At 69.8% G+C, this 26,860-nt stretch overlaps 1 protein-coding gene across 5 annotated transcripts; it reads right to left on the bottom strand.

Annotated features, from left to right (window-relative positions):
• On the bottom strand, positions 1-26,658 carry CEP170B (centrosomal protein 170B). 5 transcript variants are annotated; one of them, XM_042990715.1, is made up of 19 exons: positions 26,605-26,658; positions 23,177-23,308; positions 16,515-16,604; positions 14,282-14,360; positions 13,379-13,437; positions 12,162-12,300; positions 11,416-11,520; positions 10,810-11,292; positions 9,851-10,572; positions 9,589-9,759; positions 8,986-9,076; positions 7,108-8,790; positions 5,813-6,044; positions 3,354-3,513; positions 2,909-3,052; positions 2,694-2,782; positions 2,268-2,361; positions 2,092-2,143; positions 1-1,919 (listed from the first exon to the last, which is right to left on the bottom strand). In XM_042990715.1, the coding sequence occupies exons 2-19, from the start codon at positions 23,279-23,281 to the stop codon at positions 1,684-1,686; spliced, it is 4,734 nt and encodes a 1,577-aa protein (XP_042846649.1). In that variant the 5' UTR covers positions 23,282-23,308; positions 26,605-26,658; the 3' UTR covers positions 1-1,683. The 5 variants fall into 5 exon arrangements, 3 of the variants coding, with proteins under 3 accessions (XP_042846649.1, XP_042846650.1, XP_042846651.1); XM_042990716.1 differs by lacking the exon at positions 26,605-26,658 and adding an exon at positions 25,824-25,889; XR_006219139.1 differs by having other exon boundaries at positions 1,885-1,919; positions 2,268-2,348.
• Between the last annotated feature and the right edge of the window lie 202 nt (positions 26,659-26,860).

Genomic DNA, 26,860 nt, shown 5'->3' with positions numbered 1-26,860 from the left:
CCATGTGATAGAATGATTTATTAGAACAAATTCCATGACAACTCATATAAAATAATCGTTTTCCGAAAGACAGCCATAAGACCACCTGAGGACAGACAGACAGAAGTACCTCCGAGAAGCCAGACAAATAAGTTACCGATCCCGAGTCGAAGGCTGGAAGGGGGAGGAACAGGAATTTGTGAATAAAAAAAAGTGTACAACGATCACTGAGGGTGGGTGTGGATGGAGAACGGCCACTGTTTGCTTCCAGGGGACGGGCTGCGGGCGACTGTGTGGGGCATGCAGGAGACAGCGGGCCGGCACCTCCTCCATGTGGACCAGCAGGCTCGAGGGGCGGGGTCCTGGCAGGGACCCCGCCACCACTCGCACACAGAAACGGGGGGGGGGGGGCGTACAGGACCCATGCACACGAGTCCACATCAGCTAAATGTAAACACAGACACACACGTCACCCATGGGGCCCGGACTCACACCCACTGGCCTCCGGGCCCCGTCCCGCAACCGCCACTCACACAGGCGCCAGGCAGGGTGCACGGCGACCCCGCGCCACCACGGCGGCCAGGGTGGGCCAGCCCCGCCCCCACCTGCCACAGCCCGCGGGCTCTTTGGCTTAGAGGCTCCAGAAACGGGCCCCCCTGGGGGGGCGTGCTCTGCCCCCCCTCCCCCGGCGTGTTCCCAGCTGAAAGAACCCTGAGAAGGCAAACTGTCCCGGGGGGGGGGGGGGGTCTCTCCCTGCTCTCCCCGCCCCGCCCCTGCACCGGGACCGGAGCACAGCAGCCTTGGGGGCCCCGAGCCAGACACCCAGGTAATGCCCACAGCATCAGGGAGGACGGGGGTGAGGGTGGGGGAGGGCATGCGGCCCAGGGAGGCTCTGGTTTCCAGCCACTTGGGTCTAGTGCTCACCACCCACCCCCCCGGCCCCACCCCGGCCTAGAACCGCAGGAAGCCGAGTGCGGCCAGCGTCCCGAGCTGGGACCTATCGCCCTGCAGTGTGGACACGTGCCTGGGCTGGCCGGGAGCGCGGGCGCGTGTCTGGCATGCGTGTGTGCCCGTGTGCACGGCCGGCGTGGCAGCAGCCACACACTCGGTGGGCTTGGCAGTTGCGTTGGCACCAAAGAAGTGGGGTTCCCGCCCCGAACGTCTCCGCGGGCCACGTCCCCACCCCAGGCCACCGGGCCGCCCGTGAGGGCCCCGGCCGGGTGCGCCCCGGCCTCCGGTCCCGGGGCACCGCCGGCCCCTCCCGGCTCTGTGTTTGGCACTGAATGGCACCCCCCCGGCCCAGCCGCGGCCGGCGCCCGGGGCCTCCGACAGAACAGCAGCCCCCGGCGCCAGAGGCGGGGGAGGGGCCTCCCGGGCCCAGGGAGCCGCGGCGATGGCACAGACGACTCTTTCCTCAAAAGCTAAAGACGAAAAGGACAGCGTGGAGAGGAGGCAGGGGACACACCTGTGACGCGGGCCGCGGCGGTGGCCGCAACGGGAGCCGGGCCAGGCCGGCCCGTCCAGCTGGGGTGCTGCTGGGAGCTAGGGAGGGGCCCGGGGAACCGAGGCCCCTGCCCAGGGGTTATGGCACGTGCGGGGGGCTCCGCGTGAACCGTCCGCAGCCGGGAAGGGCGGCAGTGGCGGATAAGGGGGGCTGGCGGCGCCGGCCCCGGGGCACAGGGGGACCGCCGCGGCCCCCACCGCCTAGATCAGGAACCTCTCCGCGTCAGGGAGGAAGTCGGGGAGGAAGGCGGGGTCCGGGAGGCCGGGGGACCCGCAGTTCGCCCGCGGCGGGCAGCTCCTCAGAGGCAGGGCCAAGGGGGGCGACGCTGGGCTCTGGGCGGCCGGCCGGCCTTTCCCAAGCTGGGCCGAGCCCGCAGCGCCCCGGTTTCCGGTCAGCAGGTCCAGATTCCCGCTGGGGTCCACGATGGCGTTGATGACTGCGGGGGCGGGAGCGTTAGGCCAGCCCGAGGGACCCACCCCGGGGCCTCCCAGCCGGCTAACGGTGGGCAATGCATCTGGTCTCCCACCAAGGACCCTGCGTGGGGGTGGGGGGCAGCAGCACCAGTGTGGGTCCCCCCCCACCGCCCGCCCGCGTCTGGCCACACCCACCTTCCAGCTGCTTCTGTACCCGCCTCAGTTCTTTCAGGATGGAGCTGATTTCCTGGAAGCGAGCGAGCAGGGGGAGATGGGACAGGACCGCCAAGGGGTCACCTCTCCCCCAGGTCTGTGGCCAGAGCCCCCCACTCCCTGGAGCCAGGTGGCTGGGGGACGGGGCCGGCGCCCACCTTGTTGGACGTCTTCAGGATGGGCACCTCGTTCTCTGAGTTGATCCTGGCTTCCAGCTCCTCCCAGGCACGCCCTGTGTTCTGAAAAAGGATCCTGCCGCCCAGGGGTGGGAGCGGGACGGGCAGAGGACAGTGAGGACCGAGGCCTAGTCCCACAGGCTCCCAGGCCACCCCACCCACCACGCCCCTCCCGTGCCCGAGGGGAAACTGAGGCCCGGAGGAGGGCCTGGGCCTGGCTGGTGCCAGAGCCCCCGTCCCCGCCTCACGTAGGGAGGGCTGGGGGTCACCCTGGGGGCTCTGGCTGCCACAAGCTCGGGGCCTGGCGGCCGGGTGTGTGTGTGTGTGTGTGTGTGGCCCCGGCAGGCCCTGGCTGACACGTGCGTGTGTGTGTCCGAGGGGCCTGTGGAGCCCGCTGGCCCTACTCACTTCATCTTCTCGGCGAGGTGCTCCGTGTTCTCTCGGATGGCGTGGGACAGCTGGGACACGGGGTTGAGCATCAGGTTGTCAAAGATCACCTGCGAGGACCAGGTGTCAGTGCGGCGCCCGGGAGCCCTGGGCACACCCCACCCCTGGCCAGAGGGACCCCTGTGTGCAGCCAGGCCAGCTGTCTGCAGGGGAGGGAGGGGGGGGGGGGCGCCTGCCTCCTCACGGTTCCAAGGCCGCATCTTGTTGGCGAGGGGGTCCTCACAGCGGTCGTTCATATTCTGGTCCAAGTCCCGAGAGCTCAGGGGGCCAGGTGGCACCTTCTGGAAGTTGAGGCTGGCCTCAGGGATTCGTTGCACCAGCTGCAGACAGGGCAGGGCTGCGTCAGCGCACCTCGGGGGCCGCCCGCCAGCAGGTGCGGGCACCCACGCCCCGCTGCTACGACAGCGAGGAGACAGCCGACCCCACGCCCTGGGCGCTCAGGACTCCTGGACGCCCCTGCCCCCAAGGCAGCTGTTCGGGGAGCCGAGCGGAGGACGCACAGCCTTGGTGCCTGTCCGCCCTCTGCCAAGGTGTGCCAGAAGCTGCCGCAGGGCGGGGGGAGGCCAGACACGGCCTGACCGGACCTCACGGCTCGGGGAGTGGGGGCGGGGCTGGGCTCACCTCCTCACGGGCGGAGATGGTTGAGGCAGGGGTGCTGGGCACGTTGCTGAGGGAGGGGCTACAGGTGGGCCCCGGTGAGCCCAACGAGTCGCCGTCCCCGGCCACGTCATGGATCTCCCGGGCCAGGATGGCCACGTCCTTCACTAGCGTCTGGCTCAGCCTGCGGGAGCAGGGAAGAAGGCAGGTGCCGTGGGGTCCGCCGGGCTGGGGCCGGTGTTGGCAGGTCGGAGAGCAGGAGGCTGACAGAACCCGGTGCCCGTCCCCAGGCAGACCTCCCCCTCTCAGGTGCAGGCAGGAGCCCCTCCCAAGGGACAAGTGCCGGTGAGGGGCAGGCGGCCCGCAGCCTGGCCCAGACTGTGCCCCAGCGGCCGTCGGCAACGTCAGAGCTGGCAGGGCCCCGTCCGGAGGCTCAAGGCCCCAGTGCCCCCTGAGGGGTGGCCGGAGCTGGACCGGGCAGGGCCAGGTGGGAAGGGCTCCAGAACGAGCCACACACACCCTCTCCTCCTCCGGCCACCAGGGCCGGGCATCAGGGCTGCCACAGAACGTGTGGCCACACGAGCCCTCCTCCGCAGGCAGGGACACCAAGGTGGGGGAGGGGTCACAGACCACGATCAGAATCAGGCAAAGGCTGACAGAGGCAGGCAGAGACCGGGCACCTGCCCGCAGGGGAGGCGGGGAGGCTGAGGGAGGCTAAGCCCCCAGCATCAGCCTGGCCTCACCCGCGCCCTGCACAGGCGATGACGTGCGTCCCCTCGAGCCCCCGAGGACCGGGGACGGCTTCTGCCCCTACTGCCTGCGAGGTCCCCGGGCCCAGCCTGCAGCCTCTGTTCCCTGTCCCCGAAGCTCATCGGGTTCCACAGCCAGCAGATCCTGTGCCACCGGAGCCCCCTGCCCAGGCTTGAGGCACTGGAGCCCCTTGTCACTGTCCGCCACCATCCCCCCTCACCGCAGGGGCACGAGGCCCACCCCGCCCAGCTTCCTCCCGTCAACGCCTGCGGTCGCCCCAGGGACGGGGACAGAGCTTCCAAGGCCACCGAGGACCAGGTCTCTGCCCTCGGCAGTCTCAGCACCACCCAGGGCACCTCCCAGCCGGCCCCCAGGGCCCATCCACTCCCAGCGGTACCGCAGCCCCTGCCTGGCGGGGCCACCGGAGCCCAGCCCCCAGAAATGCTAGTCACAGCTGGAGGAAACCATCCTGGCCGGCCCCTCCCTCCCTGGCAAGGCTGACCTAGGTCCCCTCAAGATGAGGCTCCCCCACTGGGCCCCACCCTCCCTACGTCCAGAAAACACAGAAGAAGCCCCTCAAATTCACAACAGCACCAAACCAGCCTGTGCCCCTGCCTCAGTGCCCGACTTCCCCCCCCACCCCACGTGCCCCTGCCTCAGTGCCTGCGGCCCCCCCCACCCCGCATGCCCCTACCTCAGGGCCCGACCCTCCCCCCCGCGCTGTGTGTCCCTACCTCAGGGCCCGACTCCCCCCCCCCCCGCCCCACATGCCCCTGCCTCAGTGCCTGCGGCCACCCCCCACCCCACGTGCCCCTGCCTCAGTGCCCGACTCCCCCCCCCCGCCCCACGTGCCCCTGCCTCAGTGCCTGCGGCTCCACCCACCCCACATGCCCCTGCCTCAGGGCCCGACACCCCCCCCCCACGCTGCATGTCCCTGCCTCAGTCCCCGACTCCCCCCGCCCTGCATGCCCGACTCAGTGCCCGCAGCCCCCTGCCCCAGACCCGTCTCCTCTCTCTGGCCCCCAGCATATCAGATGCTCAAGCTTGCTCACTCTGGAAGCAGAGGCCTCCAAAGCCCCCAGGGGCCCTCCACTCCCCGTCCTCTCTCCTCTGCACCCTGCTCACCTCCCTCCTCCGGGTGAAGTATCTCCTTCCAAAACCCTCACTCACCACCCCAGCGCACAGGCACCGCCCCCTCCCCCAGTGTCTTGGGAGCTCAGTTCCTGGTCCCCTTCTCTCCATGCCTGGCAGGTCCTCTCTGCTCCACCTCGAGTCTCCACGGCCTCCGTCACCAGCCCTGTGTCTCCACGCCCACACGGGCTGTTCTCCGGGGAACCACCTGCCTCTGGTCACTTCTTTCTAGGAGCCTCACGGGCTCAAGCTTAGCATCCTCAGCACCGAACACTCACCATTAGCCCAGGCCCAGGCTCCTGCCCTGCCGTGAGCCCTGCAGTGCTCAGCCAACGGCCGCTCCCCAGCACCCCCCACCCCATGTCTGCACTGTCCTTCCCAGCACCCGGCCAGAGGTGACCCAGCAAATGACCACACAAGAGAGTTCATCTTTAACAACCACAGCAGAGTCCTTTCTCAGCCCGGAGGTCCCACACCCACCCACCCGTGAACCATCCGTCCGACAAGCGTCCACGGAGCCCGTCTGGGAAGAGAACCCGAAGCCCAGGCCTGCCCTGCCCTGCCCTGCCAGGGCGGGGGCGCCCTCTGGATGGACGGCTCACCTGGCAATCTCCGCGATCTCTGCCGTCTGCACAATGAAACCGTAGGGGTCGGGATCCTCCTCCTCGTCGTCCGTGTCCCGGAGGCCGGGGACCCGGGGTCGGGTCCGGCCGGAGCTGCCGGCCCGTGGGGTCTGCGTGGCTGCCGAGGTGCGGGCGCGTGCGTGTTTGGGGGAGCCGTACTCCTCCTCGGACGTGGACGTGCAGTCTGAGCCCTGCTGCCGCCGGCGTGTGCCTGGGCGCGTGCATTCGTTCCAGGAGCAAGAACAGAACAGAGCAGCACTCAGCACGCTGCAGCAGCCCAGGCCCCTCTGGGCGAGGGCCCGGCACCGCGGGACAGGCCACCGCCGGCCGAGAAGCCGACAGCGGGGCGGGCAGCCCGGCGCCTCCACGGCTGGAGCTGATCGGCCCCGGGCAGCCACACGTCCCGTGGGGAGGTCAGCGCCCTTAGCGGCAGGAAATGGGACCCACAGAGACCCCAAATCAGGGCGAAACTCTCCACGTGGATCAGCCCCAGCCCCTCCCTGGTCTCAGACCTGACTCCTCACAGCGGCGGCAAACACACTCAGAGGGAAAACACGAGGACGGGCAGTGGGTCCCCGACCCCGGACCACACTGCCCCTGCTTTGTCCTCCAGTGGAGCCCGGACCTCGGCACCCCTTGCCCCCAGCGGGGGTGGAGGCCCCCATGGCCGCCGCCCCCTCCCCCCCCCCCCCCCCAGGACCAGAAAGCAGGGGCGCCCTGCTTCTGCAGTTGCGGGAGGCACAGGCCAGAGAGCCCACCCTTCAGTTCGCTCGGGGGACGGGCTCCCCAGCGGGCAAGACATCGGGCCACCCCCGGACAGGAGACCGGCGCCAGCCGCCACGGCCCCGTCTGTCCTCGCCGTGCGTGTGCACAGACCGCGGGCGGCCCGGGGCCTCTGCCCAGGGGTGCGTGGGAGACGGACACGGCCCTCCCCCACCGCGGGCTTTGTGGGCGTCCAGGGAAGACACCCTCCCCGGGCCCCAGGGCACGGCTCGGGCCTCTGCCTGTACCTCGTGAGCTGGATGCCAGCCCAGAGCGCCAGGGAAGAGTGTGCAGCCCGGCCCGCTGTCCGCAGCCACGTGGGTCCCCCCCTGGGGTCAGCGAGAGCCCCGCCCCCCTGCGGCCTGGGCCTCCCGCGGCACTTGCGCGTGCCTGTGGAGACACGCCTGCTTGCGGGAGCGGGGGCTCCCCGCGGGCTGGAACCGGGACCCCGCAGCCCTGCGCCAGGCCAGCACAGGAACCCACCGCCCAGGCTGGCTGCCCCCGGCACTCACTGGGCGAGGAGTATCGGGCGCTGCCCGGGCGGGCCCTGCTGAAGGGCTGGCGGGGCACCGTGGTGGAACTGGCGGCCTTCCTGGCAGCGGCCCGCGCCTCGGCCATGACGGGCTTGCGGCCAGCGCAGTACAGCTCGACGCTGCGGCCGGAGAAGCCGGCCCGGGCGGGGGCCGCCTCCGAGTCGCCGGGCCCCGTGAAGGACCCGGCCCGCTTCCGCGGCATGGCCAGGATGTCCAGGCGTGACAACTTCTTGGCCTGCTCGGCAGCCGGCCGGCCCACCGGCTCCAGGTTGGCTGGGGGTCCCCGTTCCCCGTCTGCAGCCTCCGTGTCCGAGGCATCCCCCAGCCGGGCCCGCCTCAGCCGGGAGGCCCGCGTGGGCCGGGGGGTGGACAGGCTGTTGGAGCGGGTCAGCACCTGCTGTGCCTTCTGGGAGCCCGTGGGGCCTCGGCCCGGCTCCTCCCGGGTGGCTGGAGACGGCGGTGGGGCCGCAGGCTTCCGGCGAGGCCCTGGCCGCCCTGCCCCGCTGGCCGCGGGGGGCTCGTGGTCACAGGTGACCGTGTCCGTGCCAGGCGGGTGGGCCGGGCCCGAGCCTCGTTCTTCATCAGGCCAGTCCGAGGGCACCCGGGGCCCAGGGCCACGCCGCGCAGCCACGCGCCTCGCGTCGGTAGGGCCCGGTGGGCGACGCTTCTCTGACAGCCGGTCCCGGGCGCTGTTCAAGGAGACGGTCCCCGGGTCCTGTGTTGCCGGCGGGGATGGCGGCTTGTCCTTCTGCAGCCCCGTGGGCTGGGTGCCGGTCGGGCTGGGCCCGTTCTTACCGCTGAGCAAGCTCACAGTGCTAGCCGTGTCCACGTCAGAGTCCCCGGACAGGGAGTCGTCCGGCGGCCCGGGGGCACTGCCCATCTGGCCCTCAGTCTCATCCGTGGGCTTGGAGAGCAGTCGGGCCTCCAGGGCTGCCAGGGCCGTCTCCGTCTCCTTCAGAATCAGGTGGGTGTCCTGAGGGTGGAGGTCCGTGCGTGAGGCCCGGGCCGCAGCCAGGTCCTGCAGGAGGGGGTGGCTGGAGATGTGTGGAAGCTGGCCAGGCGCCGGGGGGCCAGTGGCCGGCTCCTTGCTGAAGCTCTCCTGCCGCACCAAGGCCGGGGCAGAGCCCTCGGGCTCCGGGGACCGCCCTGTCCGCAGCTGGATGACCATCCTCCCGCTGGTGCTCACGTAGACGCCGTCCCTCACCGGGGGGCTGGCCTGGGCCACCCGTCCTGGGCCCTCCGCCTCCCCCGGAGCCACAGACGGTTTCCTAGGGAAGGCCGCCTCCCCGTTCTGGTCCCCAATGAAGAAAGAGGTGGGGGCTGGCTCCCCGGGGGCCCTTGGCGAGCGCCGGCCCTTCGTCCACGCCGGTCCCTCCCGGGGGCTCCTGCGTCTCTCCTCACGCGGGGCCCCGCCCAGCTCGGAGCCCCGCCCACCATCTGACCCACTGGCATCGCTGAGGCTGTCGGGCTCCAAGTCCTCCTGGCCCAAGAGGCAGCTGGCCTGCTCACTGCCCGGCTCCGGAGGCCCGGGGCCGCTCCTCCTGGTGGCCTCAAGGCCCCCAGGGCTGTCTGCCCTGTCGCCGGGCAGCTGTGGGAGTAGCCGTCGCTGGCGCACGGGCAGAGCCCCCTCGAGCTCCCCGGCTCTGCGCCCAGGGCCCTCTTCTGCAAAGACAGGGGCGACCTGGTTGGAGCGGCCACAGGCCTGTAGGCCCTCAGGCAGGCCGGAAGCCCGGCCTTCCTCCAGACAGCCGGCGCACACGCGCACCCGAGTGTCCAGCGCGAGGGCCTGAGGCCACCCCTTCCCCCCTCCCCCTCCCCCTCAGTCCCCCACCCCTCTGCCGGGCCGGAACCACTTACCTGCCAGGCCTGGGTCTGAGTAGCTATCAGCCAGGCTGGCCCAGCGGGACACCCACTTCTGACCCCCGGGGGAGCCCGGCACCGTGAGGCCCTGCGGAGCGAAGGGCAAGCCGTGTCTGCGGCAAGGAGGGGCGGGGGCAGCAGGGCAGCTCCCCCCACACCTGGCCCAAACGCGCCATCCCTGCACCTGCGGCACACCCCTCCGTCAGAGGCAGCCAGGCGACCCCTCGCGCTCCCCTGGGCTTGCGGGAGCCCCACGCAACTGCCAACGTAACTACCTGGTCCGAGCCCAGTTTGGCGGCCCGGAGGTCAGCAGCTGTGACTCAGGCCAGCCCCGCCCGTGGGCACAGGCGTACCCGGGGGCCCCACCCGACTCAGAGCCCCAGGGCCTGCCCTTGAGCCCTCCACACAGGGGCCCCCACCCAGCCGCCAGGCGGGCACGCTACTCACGGAAGGTTCCACGCGGCCTCGCAGAGGGGCTGGAACGCCGCGCAGGCCAGGCCACAACCCTCGAGTGCGTACAGGACCCGAGGGCGGGGCCCCGGCCTGGCTGCCGTCCTCCCTCGCCCGGCCCCTCCCCGGAGCAGTGTGTGTCCCACATACCTGGAGCCCCCCTTGGGGGTCTATGCCCACTGGCCGGGAGGCAAACTCCTGCAGGAGGGCCATGCGCTGGGCCACCCCGTCACCGGCCGCGTCTCTGTCCCCTCGGATGACCGGACGAAAGGTGGCCGAGGACACCCTGGAGAGCTCGGGAGACTCAAGTACCCCAAAGACCTGCCGGGAGGGATGGCCAGGCCCGGGTCAGCGCCAACCCACCGACCGCGCCCCCCTCCCGGCCGGGCCCCCACGCCCCTGCCACGCAGACCTGGTCGATCATCTGGCGGGCCTCCTCCACCTCCGGATCCTGCACGTCCGTCTCGATGGTGTAAGTCCCCGCGTCGCTCAGGCTGTCGTCCTCGTCCTGCTTCCGAGCCTTGGTCAGCTGGGGGTCAGCGGGGGGTGGCGGCGGGGTCGCAGGGGCCACGGGGCTGGCCCCACGGGGGGTCTCAGGGGCAGGCGACTCCGGGGATGCCTTGTCAGGGCCGGGCCGGGCGGCAGGGGAGCCGTCCCACGGGCACTGAGCCATGAAGTCCTGGGCCAGACGGGAACGGCGCCCCACACTGCCAAAGGGCCGCGGGGAGGCCCGGGGGGCGGGCGAGGACCCCCCCAGCCGCTCCTCTGTCCTCTCCCGCTTGAGCGAGCTGGCCCGCTGTGGCCCCGAGCTGCCGCCCGTCCCCCGCGCCGGGGCCGGGGCCAGGGCGCCGGGGCGGTCCCTGTCGGCCGGCCCGGGGCCTCGGCGCTTGTCGGCCTTGGGGTCCCCGGCAGGGGTGTGCGTGAAAGACTGGGAGCGCTTCTTGCGGGGCGCGTCCTGGTCGAAGAACTCGATGACAAAGGCCTGCTGGTTGTGCAGCAGCTCCTGGGGGTCCCGCTTCAGCTGCCTCTGCAGCCGCACCTGCGCCCCGCCGCCCTCCGCGGGGACCCCGGCCGCCGCCGCCTTGGCCGTGGGGTCCTCCGAGTCGCTCTGTGTGCCGTCCTCGTGCTTGTGGCCTGGGAGTGGGGGATCCCCAGCTGTCACAGGTGCTTGGGGACACAGCGCCCCACACCCCGCCCCACACGGCCGAGACGGGCAGCCGAAACGCGCTGGATGGCCCCGAGTGCGAGGCGAGTCCAGAACAATCGCCTGCACACGGGACATCAACCAACCTGACCGGGGCGCCGCCAGGGAGGCGAGGGGGCCGCGGGGCAGTCCCGGGGCCCGTGGTGGGCCAGCCGGTCGGCACTCACCCTTGAGGGTGCGGGTGTGCACGGGCAGGTCACTCTTGGTGCTGTGGCGGTCGTCACCGGGGCCGGCCCGGCACAGCAGGCTGGGGTCATTGTGCACCAGCCAGTCGGCCACCTTGGTCTCCGCAGAGACGGCCTCCGCAGGCGTGGCCTCCCTGCCGGGCGGCCTCCTCTGGCGCAGGGAGAACTTGGTGACGTGGTCCTTGATCTTAACCTTGCCGGGGCTGCCGTCGTCAAACTCGATAGTGAAGGAGGCGTGGCTCTGTACCACGGGGGCTGCACCGGCCACGCCGGGCTCCACGTCCTTGGTGGGGGCCTCCTGCACCGGCGCCTCGGGGGGCCGTGGCGGCGGGGCCTCCTTCGTGGGGATCTCGAAGTAACTGGGCTCCCGCCTGAACGCGTAGCTGGGAGGCTCCGCTGCAGCCCGGAAGCCGGCCATTGTCCCGGCCAGCTCCCTGTCCTGCTGCGACGGCTCCTTGGGCCGCTCTACGTCGGTGGGGGGAGAAAACACGTCCTTGGGGCTGCAGGGTAGCACCCTCACCCCACCCGTGTCTGCCAAGACCGCCGTCTCCCCCAGCGCAGGCACCTCCGGGGGTTCTGGGGACCCACCTGGGTCGGGCTCCTCTGGGCGCCGGTCCTCACACGGACTGTCGCCCTCATCCTCGCCCCACCAGGAGGGCTGTCCGTACAGAGGGGTCCGGTAGGCTGCTGCCTCTGCAGAGGGAGGACAGTCCCACCCCGAGTCACTGTGGCACCGACACAGACAAGGAGGGAGACCCGGAGCCGGGGGAGACACTGGCCTCTGGAGGGGTCCCAGCATCAGCTCCCGTCTCAGACCTGCGGCTGCCCAGGACCCTGCCTTAACTGCTTCAACGTGACCGCTCTGAGCCCTGTTCTGCATCCGCAGTGGGGGACGGTCGCAGGGAGTCCAGGACACTGGCTTCCCCCAGCCCCGCCCGGGCCTCCCTGAGGGGCAGGCACCCCCTCCGGCCCAGCCCCGGGCTCCCCAGGGCCTGCCTGTCAGAAGGTCAGGAGGACAGGAGTCCATACCCAGGGACAGTCTCTCCGAGGCTCTGGAAGTGACTCAGGCCACAAAGGGGGCCCTGAAGGCTGGGCCCACTACAGACTGACCGGACCACACGGGGCACGGGGGGTGCAGTGTACCCAGGTGGGCGCGGGTGGGGGACACACAGGTGCCTGAGCTCACACAGAGCAGGACTGTGCCATGGCTGCTGCTGGTGGAGTGGGCCCAGGAGGCTGGGAGATGGGGCAAGGGTCCGTGCTGGTAGGAGAGAGTCATCTAGATGGGGCAGACCCGTGGGGGGGCCGGCCTGTGCGCCTTGGGGCTGCCCTACCTGCTCCCGGCCTCCGGTCCGCCCTCTCCGGCCTGGGGCTCGAGGACTCGCAGTAGGGGGTGTGCTGGGGCAGTGCCTCGCCCTTCCTGGGTGCCGGGCTCTTGACGCTCACCTGCAGCTGGCTAGTGTACTTCTCGTGCTGCGGGCAGCGAGGCAGGGATGATGGGATGAGGGGGGGAGGGGGGGAGGGTGGGGTCCAGCTCTGGAGACGCCCAGGGCAGCCTGCCTTCCTCTCAGTCCAGAGGGGGCAGGAACTGGCCCCACGAACCAGCTCTCCTTACCGACCCCCATGGAGTTGACAGCCTGAGGTGGAAACCGGGGGTCCTTGCCCAAGTCTGGGGGGTCCTCGAGACCAGGAAGCTTTCGGGAAGGGGGTGGGGGAGGCAGGGGCGGGCGGCAATCATCAGAGGTGACACCCCGCCCAGGACCCACCAGAGAGAGGGGAGGGATGGGCCCCAGGGCACGGGAGGTGGGGAGCAGCGGTCTACCCCAAGAGACCGTGCACGTGAATGTTGGTTTGCACGCGTGCGTCTGTGTATGTCTGTGTGAGTGCGTGTGTGCGTGCCGGGCTCCCCTGGTCGAGCCCTGCGGTTGTAGAAGTCGGCCTCACGCTGGCCAGTGACTCCAGGCAGACTGCCCACAGGCCCGGTGCTGCCCACAGCTCACTCCAAAGATGGGGCTAGGGCTAGTCTCCCCCACACGGAGCTCCTGGGTAAAGCTATGGGCAGGGTCCCCCAAGTCAGGGCTCCAAGACTCCCACACAAACGAGCAAGGGGAGAGGACATGGCCGTCCTGCCAGGGCCCCCCCACCCGGGCCCCTCAAGCCCTGACCGAGAGTACCCCAGGACCCCCTACAGGGCTGTCCCCAAATACTGACCGCTCCTGCCTGTTCCTGGCCACCACCTGCGGTAGACCGCTTGGGGTCCTCCTTGGTACCCAGGATGCCTCTCTGCGCCCCCACCCCCCCAGCTGGTACAGGCACACAGCAGCCCCTTCTCCGTGCCCAGCACCCGCGGCTGCATCAGCCTCGGGGGAGTGACCGTCTTCCCCACCCGCTAGACTGGCCAGTCTGGCAGGACAGGCCCCACCAGGCTGGGCTGACTCATGGCACCAGCACCAGGCCACGGGAGCCAAGAGGCTGAGGGTGCTGGCCCGGGAGGGCTGTGGGGCGCAGGGGCCTCGTGGGGGGAGCCCCTGGGCTGCGCGCCGGCACTGACCCTGAGCGCCTCCTCGGGGACCCGGTGCTGCACACGCTCCAGCACGTACATGTTGGAATGTGGCAGCGAGTTAAGGCAAACCCAGAGCAGAGGAGCCAGGATAAGGGCGCAGGGCAGCGGGGGAGCAGACGGCCCAGAGGAGAGGCGTGTGCTGCCCCCCAACAGCCGCTTGTGCACCAGGCCCGTGCCCACGCTGCACCAACGGCCTGCGTGCCAGGCTGCCCAACTCAGAGACGCAGGACACAGCCCGTTCCAGAACCCAGCACACCCCTCTCCCCGCCCACCACTAGGGCCATGAACATGCCCTCTACACGCCCCCCACAAGGGCAGGGCGGGCAGGTGATGCGCCCAGGAGCCAGGCCACACAGTTAGCTCCTGGCTCCCATCCCAGACCACCCCTCGGCCCTGGCCTCCCTATGTTCTAGAGGTGGGGAGGGGAGGGCTCAGCCAGGGGCTGTGTCCATACCCCCTGGGGGGTATGCCCACACAAGTGCAGGCTGCGGTGGGCAGAGGAGAAGACAGGGTGAGCTCCAGCTGCGTGCGGGTCCCCAGAGCAACCAGGCTGCTCAGGGCGGAGGCCCAGCCCTCACTCACACATGCTCTGAGCACAGAACGCCACGCCTGGGCAGCCCCCGGCTCGCCCCTGGGTCCCAGGTCGGCGCACTGGTTCCTGGAGCCCTGTGTCAGCTCAGACCAGGAGGTGGGAAGCAGTTCCCTGAGACTGGGGCCTCCGTCTGGGGAAGAGCGGGTACAGGTCAGGCCGGAGCCCAGGCTAATGGCCGTGGGCCGTGAGCACAGAGCAGCTGTGCCCACTGGGGCCCCTACCACCGCCAGGACAACCTGGGCCAGGACAACCTAGGGCGACCTGGGCCAGAAAGAGGGGGCACGGCCCGGAAAGGATATCATAGCCGAACCGGATGACGTCATGGAGCTTCAGCGTGACGTACTTCTGGTCCGGGATGCGCACATCATTCACGAACGTCTGCAGAGGAAGCAGGTGGCGGGGCCCGGTCGGCAGCAAGCAGGACAACAACTCAGGAGTCCACTCCTTCCGCACTGCTCTGGGCCAGGCAGTGTGCTGCCCCCCAACAGCCGCTTGTGCACCAGGCCCGTGCCCACGCTGCACCAACGACCTGCGTGCCTGTGACACATGTGCACCCAGCCTCAACCCTGAAGGGACCCCAGGACAGGCAGCCGCTGAAGGACCGGCGTCACCTGGACTCCCAGGACCCTCAGGTAGCCCCACAGTGTCCTTGGCAGTGGCCACGTGGCGAGGCTGGTCTGGTTGTGCAAAGCCACCCGCTCCCCGGAACCCTCTTCCCCCACCCAGGGACTTCTAATTGTCTGGTCGCCGGATACCGCGCTGTGGCCAGATGGGTGGGAGAGCCCCGCACACCCTGAGGGCCCCTGGGTGACAGAGGGACAACAGACGTGGGGGCCAGAGTCTGGTAGGAGCAACACGAGGCCTGGAGGACGTGGTACAGGGCGGAGGCGGGCAGAGCAGGCCCGAGAGGGCTCCATGCGCACACTTTGTATGCAGGGGAGGAGTCCTCGGCCCCGAGCAGGGAGCGGAGGACGCAGGGCTGGCAGGGGGGCAGCCGGGAGGCTCTGCAGACACGCCCTGCCCGCCCGTGTCCTTGGCTGCGCTCGGTGTCACGCGGGCAGGCAAGAGCTGACCCCAGCTACACGGACATCCCAGGCCTCTGAGGATGGGGGAGCACCAACCAGGCCAGCGGCCCCAGGGACCCTCTCAGCACCGCATGGTCCGGGGGTCGGCGTCTCGGTGCGGCCCACACAGGCGGAGGGAGCGCTCTCCCCCCTTGCAGCCCCATCCGGTAGGGCCAAGAGAGGAGGGGTTCGGGGGCCCGAGAGCCCTGGACGGAAGTGCTGGGTGGGAGGCGGTCCGGGGTGCCCAGCACTCGCCAGCCGGAGGCTACTGTGGGACCCCTGACTCAGGGTGGAGGGCAGGCTGCACGAGCCGGAGGGACAGGGTGAGAGGCCCCTGGGGCAGGCAGAAACAACACACCCAGGCGGACACTGGACCCAGACGGACACTGGACCCTGGACAGAGCCTTCACCGGACCCCTCCCTGCTGCGCCCTGCTCACGAGAGGCCACGTGGCCCCCGGGACAGGGTGTCCTGAGCAGACCCACTTCCAGCCTGCAGGTGGTCCAAGGCCTCCACTGCCCACACTAGGGCTCCTTTCCCCAGAACGGCCCTGCCCAGGGGAGGAGGCCAAGGGGCCACGGCACCTGCGGGTGGCTTCCTCCCCACAGGAGCAGGAGTTTCAGGAGGAGGCCAGGTGGGAACAGAGCAGAGGGATGTGGTCACCGAGGGGAAGTGACCACAAGGGGTGGCAGGGGGGGTGGGCTGAGGGTGGTGGGGTGAGGCCAGGGGAGAGGGGCGGGGCCAACACAGGGGGAGGTCACGAAGAGCCAAGGCTGAGGGATAGGCCATGATGGGGGGCGGGGTGGGTAAGAGGGGTGCTGCCACCAGGAGGAGGGGTCATGAGAGGGGGTGATCATCACAAAGGGAGGGTGGGGCCAGCAGAGGTAGGGGTCCTGAAGAGGGGTGGGGCCAGCAGTCAGAGGGGGTGGAGCCAACACAGGAGGAGGGGTCATGAAGAGGTGGGGGGGCAGCACTGACAGAGGGGTCCTGAAGGGGGAAGGGCCAGCACAGAAGAAAGGGTCATGAAGAAGGGCGGAGCCAGCACAGAGGGAGGGGTCATGAAGGGGGAGGGGAGGGGGCAGCTCAGAGGGAGGGGTCATGAAGGGGGAGGGGTGATGGCAGCTCAGAGGGAGGGGTCGTGAAGGGGGCGGGGCGGGCAGCTCAGAGGGAGGAGTCGTGAAGGGGGAGGGGTGGTCAGCTCAGAGGGAGGGGTCGTGAAGGGGGAGGGGTGGTCAGCTCAGAGGGAGGGGTCGTGAAGGGGGAGGGGTCGTGAAGGGGGAGGGGTGAGGGCAGCTCAGAGGGAGGGGTTGTGAAGGGGGAGGGGTGGGCAGCTCAGAGGGAGGGGTCGTGAAGGGGGAGGGGTGGGCAGCTCAGAGGGAGGAGTTGTGAAGGGGGAGGGGCGGGCAGCTCAGAGGGAGGGGTCTTGAAGGGGGAGGGGCGGGGCAGCTCAGAGGCCCCTAGCACTCACCCCGTTCAGGCTGCCCAAGTCCTTCACCCAGTGTTCGTCCCTGTCCTGGTCGTAGTTGATGACGGCATGCTGCTTGTCCACGCTGCGGGACTGGGGACACACAGACTGCCCTCAGCCCACCTTCCCGGTTAGGTGTGGGCCGCGGAGGCAGAGGAACCCCCAGTGGGAGCCCCATCCTCTCCAACCACCCCCCCCCCACCACCACCAGACCAACACCAGCCACCTGGGCCTGGGAGCCCCCGAGGCCCCACCCACACCCCCATCTTGAGTGCGTGTGTCCCAGAAAGCCCACCCGGCCTGACTCCACTAGCTGTGCCAGCCACGGGAGCGGGCCACAGGGAATTGGCGAGGTGCCAAGGCCGGGTCCTCCCGCCCCCTGCTGCCCCCCCACCCCCTGGGGCCCTCCCCCCATCCCCGAGGCTGCCCCTGCTCAGCCGGGGGGAGGGCTGGGAACCCCCTGGTCATCTGGCACATGCTGCTGTCCACCCCCAAGGGCAGTTGGGGGCAGGCAGAGCCCACAGAGAGGATGGACGGGCGGGGGGGCTCAGGGAGAGGCCTCCCCCCCACTCCCAGTCAGCCCCACAGGGGCCCGCGCAGCCTCTGCCAATGACGGCCACACACAGACACGGTGCGTCTATGTGCCCTCACACACGGGGCTCACACCCGGCCACACAGGTGCACACGTACATCAGTGCTCCCACACCGAGCGCTTCTAACCTTTCCCTGGTCGCCACCCCCTCAGGACCCCTCCGAGGATGGTCACCCAACCCCTCCCCCAGCCACGAGGCCGGCGGTCCCGGCACAAGGCACACGGCCACTGCCCACCCCACCCCCACCCTGCTGGAGGCCCTGGGCGGCCAGGCGGCCCCTGCATCCCTCTCTGAGGGATGCATCTCTGCATCTCCACCTGAGGAGACCCAGGCCTGGGACCAGCCCCCGGAGAGGCCAGCAGAACCGGCCAACCTAGGAGGTGTCCAGACCCACCTGGATGGCAATATATGGCCCCGTGCACCTGCCGGGCAGTGCCTCCACAAGACACCCGGACCTATCTGCAAGGGCCCGGGATGGTCCCTGGCCCAGGACCCGAGTGCCCGTGTGACTATGCCACTCGAGGGTCGTCAGCTCTCACAGGTGAGTGCCCAGACCTTCCCTCCCCGAGACAGCCGGACCCACAGAGCCCACTTCCTCTCCGATACTCTCCACCTGCTCAGCCCCTCTGGCACCACCAGGCTAGGGCCCAGCACCTCCCACAGACTAGAAGCCCCTAGGGCAGGGCCTCCTGCCTCACCCAGAGACCCAAGGGCACAGCAAGGTGCGGGTGGGGGTGGACACGGGTTCTGGCCCCGCTCTGCCCTGCCCAGGTCACTCTGCTCGGCAGATGGGCCGAATGCTCTGGAGAACAGACCATAGTGGGTGGGCAGGGCCCCAGCAGCAGCCTCCAGCCCTGCCTGCCCATCAGAGGCCCCATGCGGCCAGACCCACAAGGCTGCTGCTGCAGTGGGGGGCCTGGGGGGAGAGGCATTAGGAGGGGAGGGGGCGCAGGCCACAGGCCTCCGGTCCTCTGGAAGGAAGCAGGGCTGCAGGGGCGATCCAGAGGGCAGAGCAGCCTGTGGGGCCGTCCCAGCACTGTCGAGGGGGCCAGGGAGGCAGGGGTCAGCCCTGCTGCGAGCATGTGCCCTGGTCAGCCCCCAGGACCGAGACTGCTGAGGCTCCCGGTGCCAACACATCTGCCTCCCAGAGCAGCAGGCCTCTGACCGGGTGAGTCTCACCTTGAAACCCACGCCTCACCCCCCAGGCCTCACCTCTGCCCCCATCCTGGATCCCTCATCCAAAGTGGGCACCCACGCCAGCCAGGTCCTGGCCACCCTGGCCGCAGCCTCCTCCCTGGATGCTGGGCACCACCTCCTCCATCAGACTCTCCTGCTGGTCCCCGAGGCAGGCCCGCCCAGCACTCACCCACCCCCACAGCCGGCCCTAGTGACCCTCCACGGCAGCCCCCCACTGGCCCTGGCCTGGGCCGCCCCCACCTGGCACGGGGCTTGCTGGGGGACACTGGCGCTCCCTCACCTGGGCCTCAGGCCCCTGGCTGCGGGTGGGGTTGACAAGGACAGCAGCTCTCTGGGGGACCTGAGTGCTCAGCCCGCCTCACCTCGGGCCGGGTAACCGTCCCTTGCGAGTCTGCTGTCACAGTGCCGAGAGCCCAGCCTGATGGCGGAGAGGGCTAGTGCTGCTGTGGGTCTGGGGGCTTGCCTCCACCCGCACCCTCTCCCAAGCTCGGCCCAGGGCTCCAGGACAGGCCAGCCGCCCGCCTCAGCCCTGCCCGACACTTTGGGTGCCAAAGGAAACCCCCGCCTGTGGAAGGTGAGCCTGGAGCCGGGCCTCGCCCTCTTTGCAGCCGGGTAGCAGATTTTGGCGGGGGGCAGCTGCAGGCCCGGGGAAGAGCCCTGGGAAGGGGCATGCCACGGGGCTCTTGCCAGCTCCATCTCAGGAGCTGGTGCCACACGGGGCTGGCCCGAGGCAGCAGCAAGGGCATGCTGTCCCTCAGGGTTGGAGACCCCCTTTGCCAAGGAATAACCCCGCTGGAGGGGCTTCTGGGCTGAAGCCTGAACAACTCTCTTCCCTCCCCAAGCCTCACACCCCCACTCCTAGACACGTCCCTGGCTACCTTCTGGGCGGCTCAAGCCCAAACCTGACTCCTCCCTCCCTGCCCACGGCCCCACAGCCTCCCCCAGGAACGCCACCAGCTGAGGGTCCACCTGTTCCCGCCCTACCTGTTCCCGCCATACCCTCTTGCCCCCAGGCACCCACTGGCCTTCCTCCCCAACCCGTCCCCTCCACAGCCACCTTCCTCCTATCCTCTCAGCCCCCATCGGTCCTGCCGTCTTTCTTCTGCAGAAACTTCCCGGGGCTCCCGACCAGCCGGAGAGGAAAGGCTGGTCTTGTCCCGTGAGCCGAAGGCCCCGGAGGCCTCTCTGAACCTTCCTCTCCCTGCCCTGCCCCGGCCAGACCTCTGGCTCCTTGCTTGCCACAGTGCCCTCATCTGCACCCATGGCCAGGGCTGCCCCATCCAGTCCCCAGGCCCGCCCTCCACTCCCAGCCAGGGCTCTGGCACCAGGACCAATGGGGAGCAGGCGGAGAGGGACCTCCGGAAGGCTCCCTCCCAGCCCTGACACCCCAAGCCCGAAGCAGACCCCAATTCTACCACGCTCAGGTGCTCAGAGGCTGGGCGTCCACCATGGGAGGGGGAGGCAGCCCCTTGACCCCCCCCCAGCCGCCCCGTGGAAAGCAGCCTCGGCACGCACTAGCAAAACGGCCCTGAGAAGCTCCAAACGTTTCGAGCTTTGGGAAAAGGTCTAGCGACACTTACTTTAAAAGAAATAAAGACGTGCTTCCAGACTGTGTCTGACTCCCGCACGGGAGGAAGCCCCGCCCGGCCAGGCTGACCCTGGCAGCGGCCAAACCCCAGGGCTCCGGACACACCCTCCTGCCAGCCCACAAGCGCCCACAGCGGACGGCCTCAGCCTGTCCGCCCGCCCGGGGCTGTGGTTTCCGAGGAAGGATCTGAGCGGACAAATCCCAACAGGCTCTGACCGGACAAACTGGGCAGAAGCGGAGACGACACCTATCCACGGGCACACGCGTGCCTGTTACGTCCACGGGTGCACCCGCACAGGCCCCCGCGAGTGTGCCCGGCCCCCCTGGGGGCAGGAGCCTCGGCAGCCTGACCTGGGCCCGCGTCCACACTCACGTCTGTGTTACTTAACACACCCTGGAGGGGCACCAGCTCTGGGCCAGGCTTGCATGGCATGGACACGGTGGCGAGCCGCCCGCGGGGCTGCTGGAGGACACGGGGTGGCACGTGGCCAGGTGGCCGTCTCTGCCTCCGGAACGCTCTCTCCCCACGTCCTCTGCCCCCGAGGGCCAAGCCACAGCCCCTCCTGCCTGGTCTGTGGCACAAGCCTCCCGGACAGCCCCGTGCTCCCCGGCCTCCTCCCTCTGCCCCGTACAGCGGCCCCAGCGGCCTGGCACCCCTGCCAGCCCTCCACGCCTCTCCTCCTCCTGGGTGTTCAGCTCCACGGTCCCCATCCTGTCCCCAGGGCCACCTCTTTTGGGCCTCTCCCCTGGGGACTCACCTGGTCCCGCTTACATGTGTGTGGCCGGCCCCACCCCTGGAGCGCTGACCCGGGCGGGGCAGGGGGGGGTGGGGGGGGAGAGGCGGGCGGGGTCTCTGCGTGGCCGTCCCAGCGCCAGGACAGGACGGTGCTCCATCACAACTGTTGAGCCACAAATGTGGGAACGACGACGAGGACAGTGCAGAGGGAAAGCCCGGGCCCTCCGGGAGCATGAGGCAGGGAGCGGGTGAGGAGGGGCTGGCTGGTGAGGATAAGCAGGTGAGGGCACCCGAGGAGAGGTCCCGGACAGCCAGGGCAGGTGTAGGGTGAGGCTGGGCCCGGCGTGCCTGTCCCTGAACCTGGGTGAAGTGGCAGTGGCACCTGCGGTGGCCCAAAGCACAGGTGAGAGAGGGAAGGTCAGGGCTGGTCCCTGGACCACAGACAGGGACCCTGGCTGGGACCCCGGTGGAGGGGAGGATGGTGGGTTTGCTCAGTAGCACACAGCTTGGGCTGCCTCTGTGATGTCCAAGCAGGCTATGAACACAGGGGGCTCAAGGCTGGGGGCGGGACACATCGGGACACCACGTGAATCATCTGAGCATGGGTGTGGACAGGACCCCAGGGAGGTACAAGCTGTGGCCATCCCAGCATGCTCAGGGTCCGGGCAGAGAGGGAGGCTGCAGGGGCGGACGGCATCCCCGCACCCCCTCTATGCCTGCGTGAGCTCCTGGAGCCTCAGTTTCCCCATGTGCCGGAGGACAGCCGGGGGAGAAACACAGGAACAGCCAGGCCGGGGGCCGGCCCCCACGAATGGCTGAGAAGCCCTCACTGCTCCTGGCCCACTCAGGGCTCCACCACGGACTCACCAGAACTAGGCACTGGACCCCAAACCCTGCGATTAGCCTGACCCCCTCCCCGTGACCCAGAAGCCTCTCCACCAACACCTGGGGAGAGAAGCAAGCAGAGTGAGGGTCCGATGCAGGGGGGACAGAGCCAGGCAGTGGGCAGAAAGAACGCCCACAGAGGCCCCCTGTCAGGCACTGCCTCCTCCAAGAGGCCCTCCTGGCCACCCTAGGGAGACCGGCAGAACCATCCACACACTACACAGGCGCACAGCACCTTGCCAGGGGTCAGGGACAAACGCGGTGACCCCGAAGCCAGCACACGTTCGGATCTGCCTCCCATGACAGAGAGCAGGGGTCACATCCCACGATACCACCCAGGGGGAGCAGCAGCCACGTCCAGACCCACGCGGGCCATCCCGGAGGCCCGGACGCACCCACAGCTGCTGCCTGCCTCGTGGGGACCCAGTGCCGCGAGTGCTCTTTATACTTGTAGGCAGTTTTTAAAGGTCAAGACCCCTTCGTGACCTGTGGGAACCATACGAGATTGATGCTTCAATGCCCATAAGGAACGTCCTCCTGGTCCAGCCGCGTCAGCTGGATCACCGCCGCCAGGCTGCCGCATCCGGATCCCGGCAAAGCGGAGTGGCTGCCGTGGGGACGTGCGGCCCAGAAGGCCCCCAACAGACACCCAGGGCTTTACAGAAGACACGTGCCCACCCTGTACAGAGTCACCGACTCGGTCCCTCCGGCATCCATAGGCGTGAAGAGAAATATGGAGACGGACTGTTCCGGATTAAAGACGCTTAAGAGGCCCAGCAACCAGACACGATGTGGGAACTTTGCTGGCCTGCGGTCAGGCAAGTCAGAGGACCTTGGGGAGAAGCCCGGGTGTCCAGACCGGGATGGGCTCTGCCCTCGGGAGAGGGAGACACACATGTGCTGCCCACGTGAATGTGCACGTGGCTGGGAGCCCCGGCCCCACGCGTCCTGGGGAACGGGTAGCAGCAGCCAGGTTTGCACAAGGAACCAGGGCCGTGCGGGCAGTGCACCACACCCAGGACACCTCTCCTTCCGAGAGTCCCACAGCGGGTGGCATGGGGCTTGAGGGGCTGGGGGGCAGGGGCCCATGGGCCACAAGGGGCCGGGGCCGCGGGGAGCCTGACTCCGTCGCACCCATGAGGGCAGGGAAAAGGACCCCCGAACTAGGGTGAACCCTACAGGGTCGTCCACCTCCCTTCCCTCCTCGTTCCCAAATAGCCAGATGCGTGAGCCCCACAGAAGCCAAACTCGGACTCTGAAACCCAGGGCCCGAGAAATTCCTCACTGTCAAGTGCCCGGTACCCTGACTCCACCGGCCTCTTCTATCCCAGAAAGGCCCCTTCCCCACCCCAGGGTGCCTCAACGGGCTGCCCTGGACAGCTCTCATGCTCAGAGCTGGCCCCGCGGCTCCCCACTCGGCTCATGGCCCAGGTGGGGCCCCCGGACAAGAATATGGACATGTCCACTCTGCGGCACCTTCCAAAGGTGGGGTCCCTGACACCTTGAGAGCCTGACAGAAGCCTAAGCAACTTCCGGTCAGAAAGCTCCAATGCGCAGGCGCAGGAACCGGCCCTGTGCACACACTCAGGCCCTGCTGCTCCCAGCGATGTGCGTGGTGCCCTCCGGACCCGCCCCCCGGCCCCGCCCCTCGGGCGCCCCGACTCACCTGCAGCATAAGCTCACACTCATCACGCCCCACGAAGATGAGCTCTCGCGGGAGCCGGTGGCGGGTGCCACCGCTGCTCACCAGGAACCAGGAGGTGACGCTCATCTTGGCGAAGGCAAGGCCCGTCTGGCCCTGAGGGGAAGGAGTCATTAGGGCAGGCGTCCCTCCCTGCACCCCCGCTCCAGGGCACGCGCTCTGAACCAGGGGATCAGCTTCCCCGGCTGAGGGCAGGAGGGCCCGGGGGGAGACAGCTGAAGACAAGAGTCCTGAGCCGTCAATACACCTATCACCTCGAGGAGACCGAACACTTTGGGGGCAGAGGCCTCCACGCAGGCCAGCGCCAGGTGGCCAAGGAATCAGGTGACCCCTCCAGTGCCCAGGAGGGGGGTGCTTTGGTGCCCAAGGTCCTGGGGGCATCGGTGGAGGATGGGTGTGAGGGGCTGGTATGGTCAAGATGAGCAGGGAAGCGAAGGCAGGTGGACGGGCACAGTGGGGACAACCTGAGTGGCAACAAGGGCCAGTGTCACCCGGAGACCAGGCCCTGGGGCAGCCGGAGGCCCCCATGCAGCCAGCATGCACACGCTGTCACACAGAGCCCGCTCGCGCGGAGCCCCAGAGCCGAGCTGCGCCATCACGGCAGCATAGGCACTTGGGCCCCAAACACACACACGCTCATGGGACACACGTGTGCACATGGGCCACACCACACCTGGAGCACCGCCTACGAGCGCTCTGGCCCCTTTTCTCTGCACAGACACTGCTGAAGCGCACACACACACACACACACACACACTGGGGCAAGTCGCATCATGAGGGCCACCGTGTGCCGAGCGCTGTCCTGGACTGTGAGCAGCTGTGCCCTGCATCGGGGGCTCTCCAGCTGGGCAGGCCGCAGCAAGGCTGAAAGGCTCTGAGGAAGTGTGAGTGTCCCAGAGGAAGGATAGGCGGGGGGGGGGGGGGGTGTCTGGGAAGGCGCCCCGGAAAGCTGACATGTAACACCAGGAGGTGGATGTGCACGTCCCAGGCAGAGGGACAACCAGTGCAGAGACATGGGGTCGTAAGGCCTGCGGCTGGAGCCAAAAGCTGGTTCCAGGACACGCTTCACCTCTGGGGGGCTCAGCGCAAAACCCAAGTGTTGTAGTCTTGTCCAGAAGTCATGAAGGATTTCCAGTTAGAGCAGAGCACGGGCCCGGTTGGCGCCTGTGTGGCCAGCCCTGGAGGTCCCAAGGCCGCGATGTGACTCACAGGACACAGCACGGACGAGAGGTTAGGCAGACTAGGGGGAGGCGACCGGGAAGAGAGAGGAAGGTGCCGCCACCCTGGTGGAAGCAGAGGGGGTCCCCAGGCCCTGTCCCTTTGCTACCCGCACCCAGAAGCTCCCTTCTGGGCAGACAGTGAGCAAGGCCAGTACCAGCACATGCCAGTCCGGGAAGGCCCGAGTGGCCATGTGTCCCAACGCATACCCTCATGACACCTGAGGCAAGCAGGTGGGAAGCCGTGGGAAAATCCAGCCCAGAAGGCAGCTCCAGTCTGCCAGAACCCCCTCCCCGGGGCCTCGGGCGCTCCCCGAGAGTCCAGCCAGAGGGGCAGGAGACAGAGACCAAGGCGGTGGGGACATGTGGAGGCCTCCCTCATTAGGGCAGCTGGGGGAGGGGACAAGGCTTTCTCTGGGAAAGCCCCCGCCCCATCATTGCCCTTCCCAGCCCCCACATCCCACACTCTTGCATCACCTGCTAAGGTCTCCAAAAGGCAGCGACCCCACCCAGAAGAGGCCACAGCCTCGACTTCACAGCAAAGGGAGGCCAGGCCCCCAGAGCCTGGTTTTGCGGCTGTTCCAGAGCCCACCCAACCCTGCCACCACCAGCCCATCCTGAAAGGGCTCAGGCCAGGGGAGCCGTGGATGTTCCCAAACAGCCTGCGGCTGGTTCGGGGCTGGGCTGGCCACCGTTGCTAGGAGGGAGAATAATAAACACCCCAAACTTGTCCCCCCGGCCGCCCCAGCCAGAAAAGCCACCCGCCAGGAGGTGAGGAGGAAGGTGGAGCCGCCCGGGGGCAGGGGCTGGGAGCGGCCGGGGCTGGGAACGGGAAAGGATGGGGGCAGGGGCCGGGAGCCGGCCGGGACTGCGAATGGGAAAGGATGGGGGCAGGGGCCGGGAGCGGCAGGGGCTGGGGCGGGCGGGCGGCTGGAAGGAGCAGACGGAACGGAGGCCGGGGACAGGCCGGGAGAGGAGGCAGGGACCGCGGAGAGACGGCGGCGACACGGGAAACGAGGAGGAGGGAGGGACCGCGGGAGGAGAGACCAGGCCGGGCGGCGGCCGGGCCCGGAGGGGGAGGGACAGGCGCCTTCTGAATCAGCGCTCTCCGGGGCGGCCATGGCCGAGCCGGTGCCTGGGCGGGGACCCCGGCGCCCAGGCCTGCGCGCCCCTCTCCAGGCCGCGTAGACGCGCGCCGGGCGCCGCTCCCGGCCTGGCGCAGCCCTGGGCCGCCTCCGCGGCGGCGGGGACCGGCCCGGCCAGGTGTGCCCGCGGCCGCCGTCCCCACGCCTTTGTCCCGCCGGGAGGGGACCTGCCCCCCGGCCCCCCGCCCCCTTCCATCCCCGCGCGGCGCCGCAGGCGCAGGTGCGGGCGCGGGGAGGCCCCGGGCTTACCTGCGGCTCGGCCCCGGCGCGGCCCCGGCCCTCCCGCCCGCACCTGCCGGCCGAGCGCTGGGCGGGGCCGCCGCCTAGGACATGCCCGGCGCGGCCCGCACGCTCGCGGCAGCCCCGGCCGAGCCCACGGGCGGAGCGGCGGCCCCGCGGCCTGGCGCGCGGGTCCCTGACGTCTGCGGGCGCGCGCCCCGCCCCGCGCCCTGGCCCCGCCCCCTCCCGCCCCGCGCCCGGGCCCCGCCCCGCCCCCGCCCCGCCCCGCCCCCGGAAATCCAGGTTAGGGCGGGCCCCGGTGCCAGGTGAACGCCGCCCTCGCCCCTCGCGCTCTCCCCTCCGCGTCTCCGCGCCCCCCGCAGACCCCTCCCGTCTCCGTCTGCGTCCCGGCCCCCCGCGCCCGCCCACCCCCCACCCCCTCCCACCCTGCCCGCAGACGCCCTCCCCTCCCAGTGTCCGCCCCGCCCCGGCCTCGGCTGGGGGACCTGCCCCCGCGTGCCCGGCGGACCCTGGGGCCCGGAGCAGCCCGCAGTCCTGGCCCTGGGCCCGCGGCTTAACGCTTCACCGCGCTCCGGGAGCCCTCCCGGCCCCTAACCTTTAGCCCCGCCCGCCCAAATGCGGGTGGAGCCTGGGGGGAGGGGGAGGGAGTCCCCGAGGCCCGCCCGGGCCCTCCCGCCCGCGCCCCCGGCGCCCAGGCGCGGGGAGTTCCGGGCTGGGCTGGGGGCGGGGGTCGTGGGCGTCGGCTGGGGGCCGAGGGACGGGTGCGTCCGGGCGCTCGCGAGGTGCTCACCGCTCCCGGGGTCGGGGCCCACGGGCCGCTGGCTCGGTGCTGGGCGTTACCGCAGAGGCGTCGTGGCCCGGGAGCTGGGAGACGGGGGAGGGCGGGGGCAGCGTGGGAGACGCCTCGCGGGGGGCCGGCCCTGCCGGCAGCCTGCCTTGCAGGTGCGGGGAGGGCCTTGAACGAAGGTGAGCCGCCGAAGGCCGGGGCGACGCCGTGGGGGCGCTGCGCTGGGCGGCCTGGGCTGTGGGACGGCCGCAGCCGCTGG

Source organism: Panthera tigris, chromosome B3, assembly GCF_018350195.1.
Source record: "Panthera tigris isolate Pti1 chromosome B3, P.tigris_Pti1_mat1.1, whole genome shotgun sequence".
In the NCBI taxonomy this organism is placed as follows: Eukaryota; Metazoa; Chordata; class Mammalia; order Carnivora; family Felidae; genus Panthera; species Panthera tigris.
This window is presented reverse-complemented; position numbering and strand designations above follow the sequence as displayed.

Bases quoted from the DNA above. Each gene is read 5' to 3' on its own strand.
- CEP170B (XM_042990715.1), bottom strand. From the start codon at position 23,281: ATGAGCGTCACCTCCTGGTTCCTGGTGAGCAGCGGTGGCACCCGCCAC. The intron at 9,077-9,588 runs GTATGTGGGACA...TTCGCTCCGCAG, and splicing joins ACCCCCAAGGGGGGCTCCAG to GGCCTCACGGTGCCGGGCTC. The intron at 3,514-5,812 runs GTGAGCCGTCCA...CTGCTCCCGCAG, and splicing joins GAGATCGCGGAGATTGCCAG to GCTGAGCCAGACGCTAGTGA.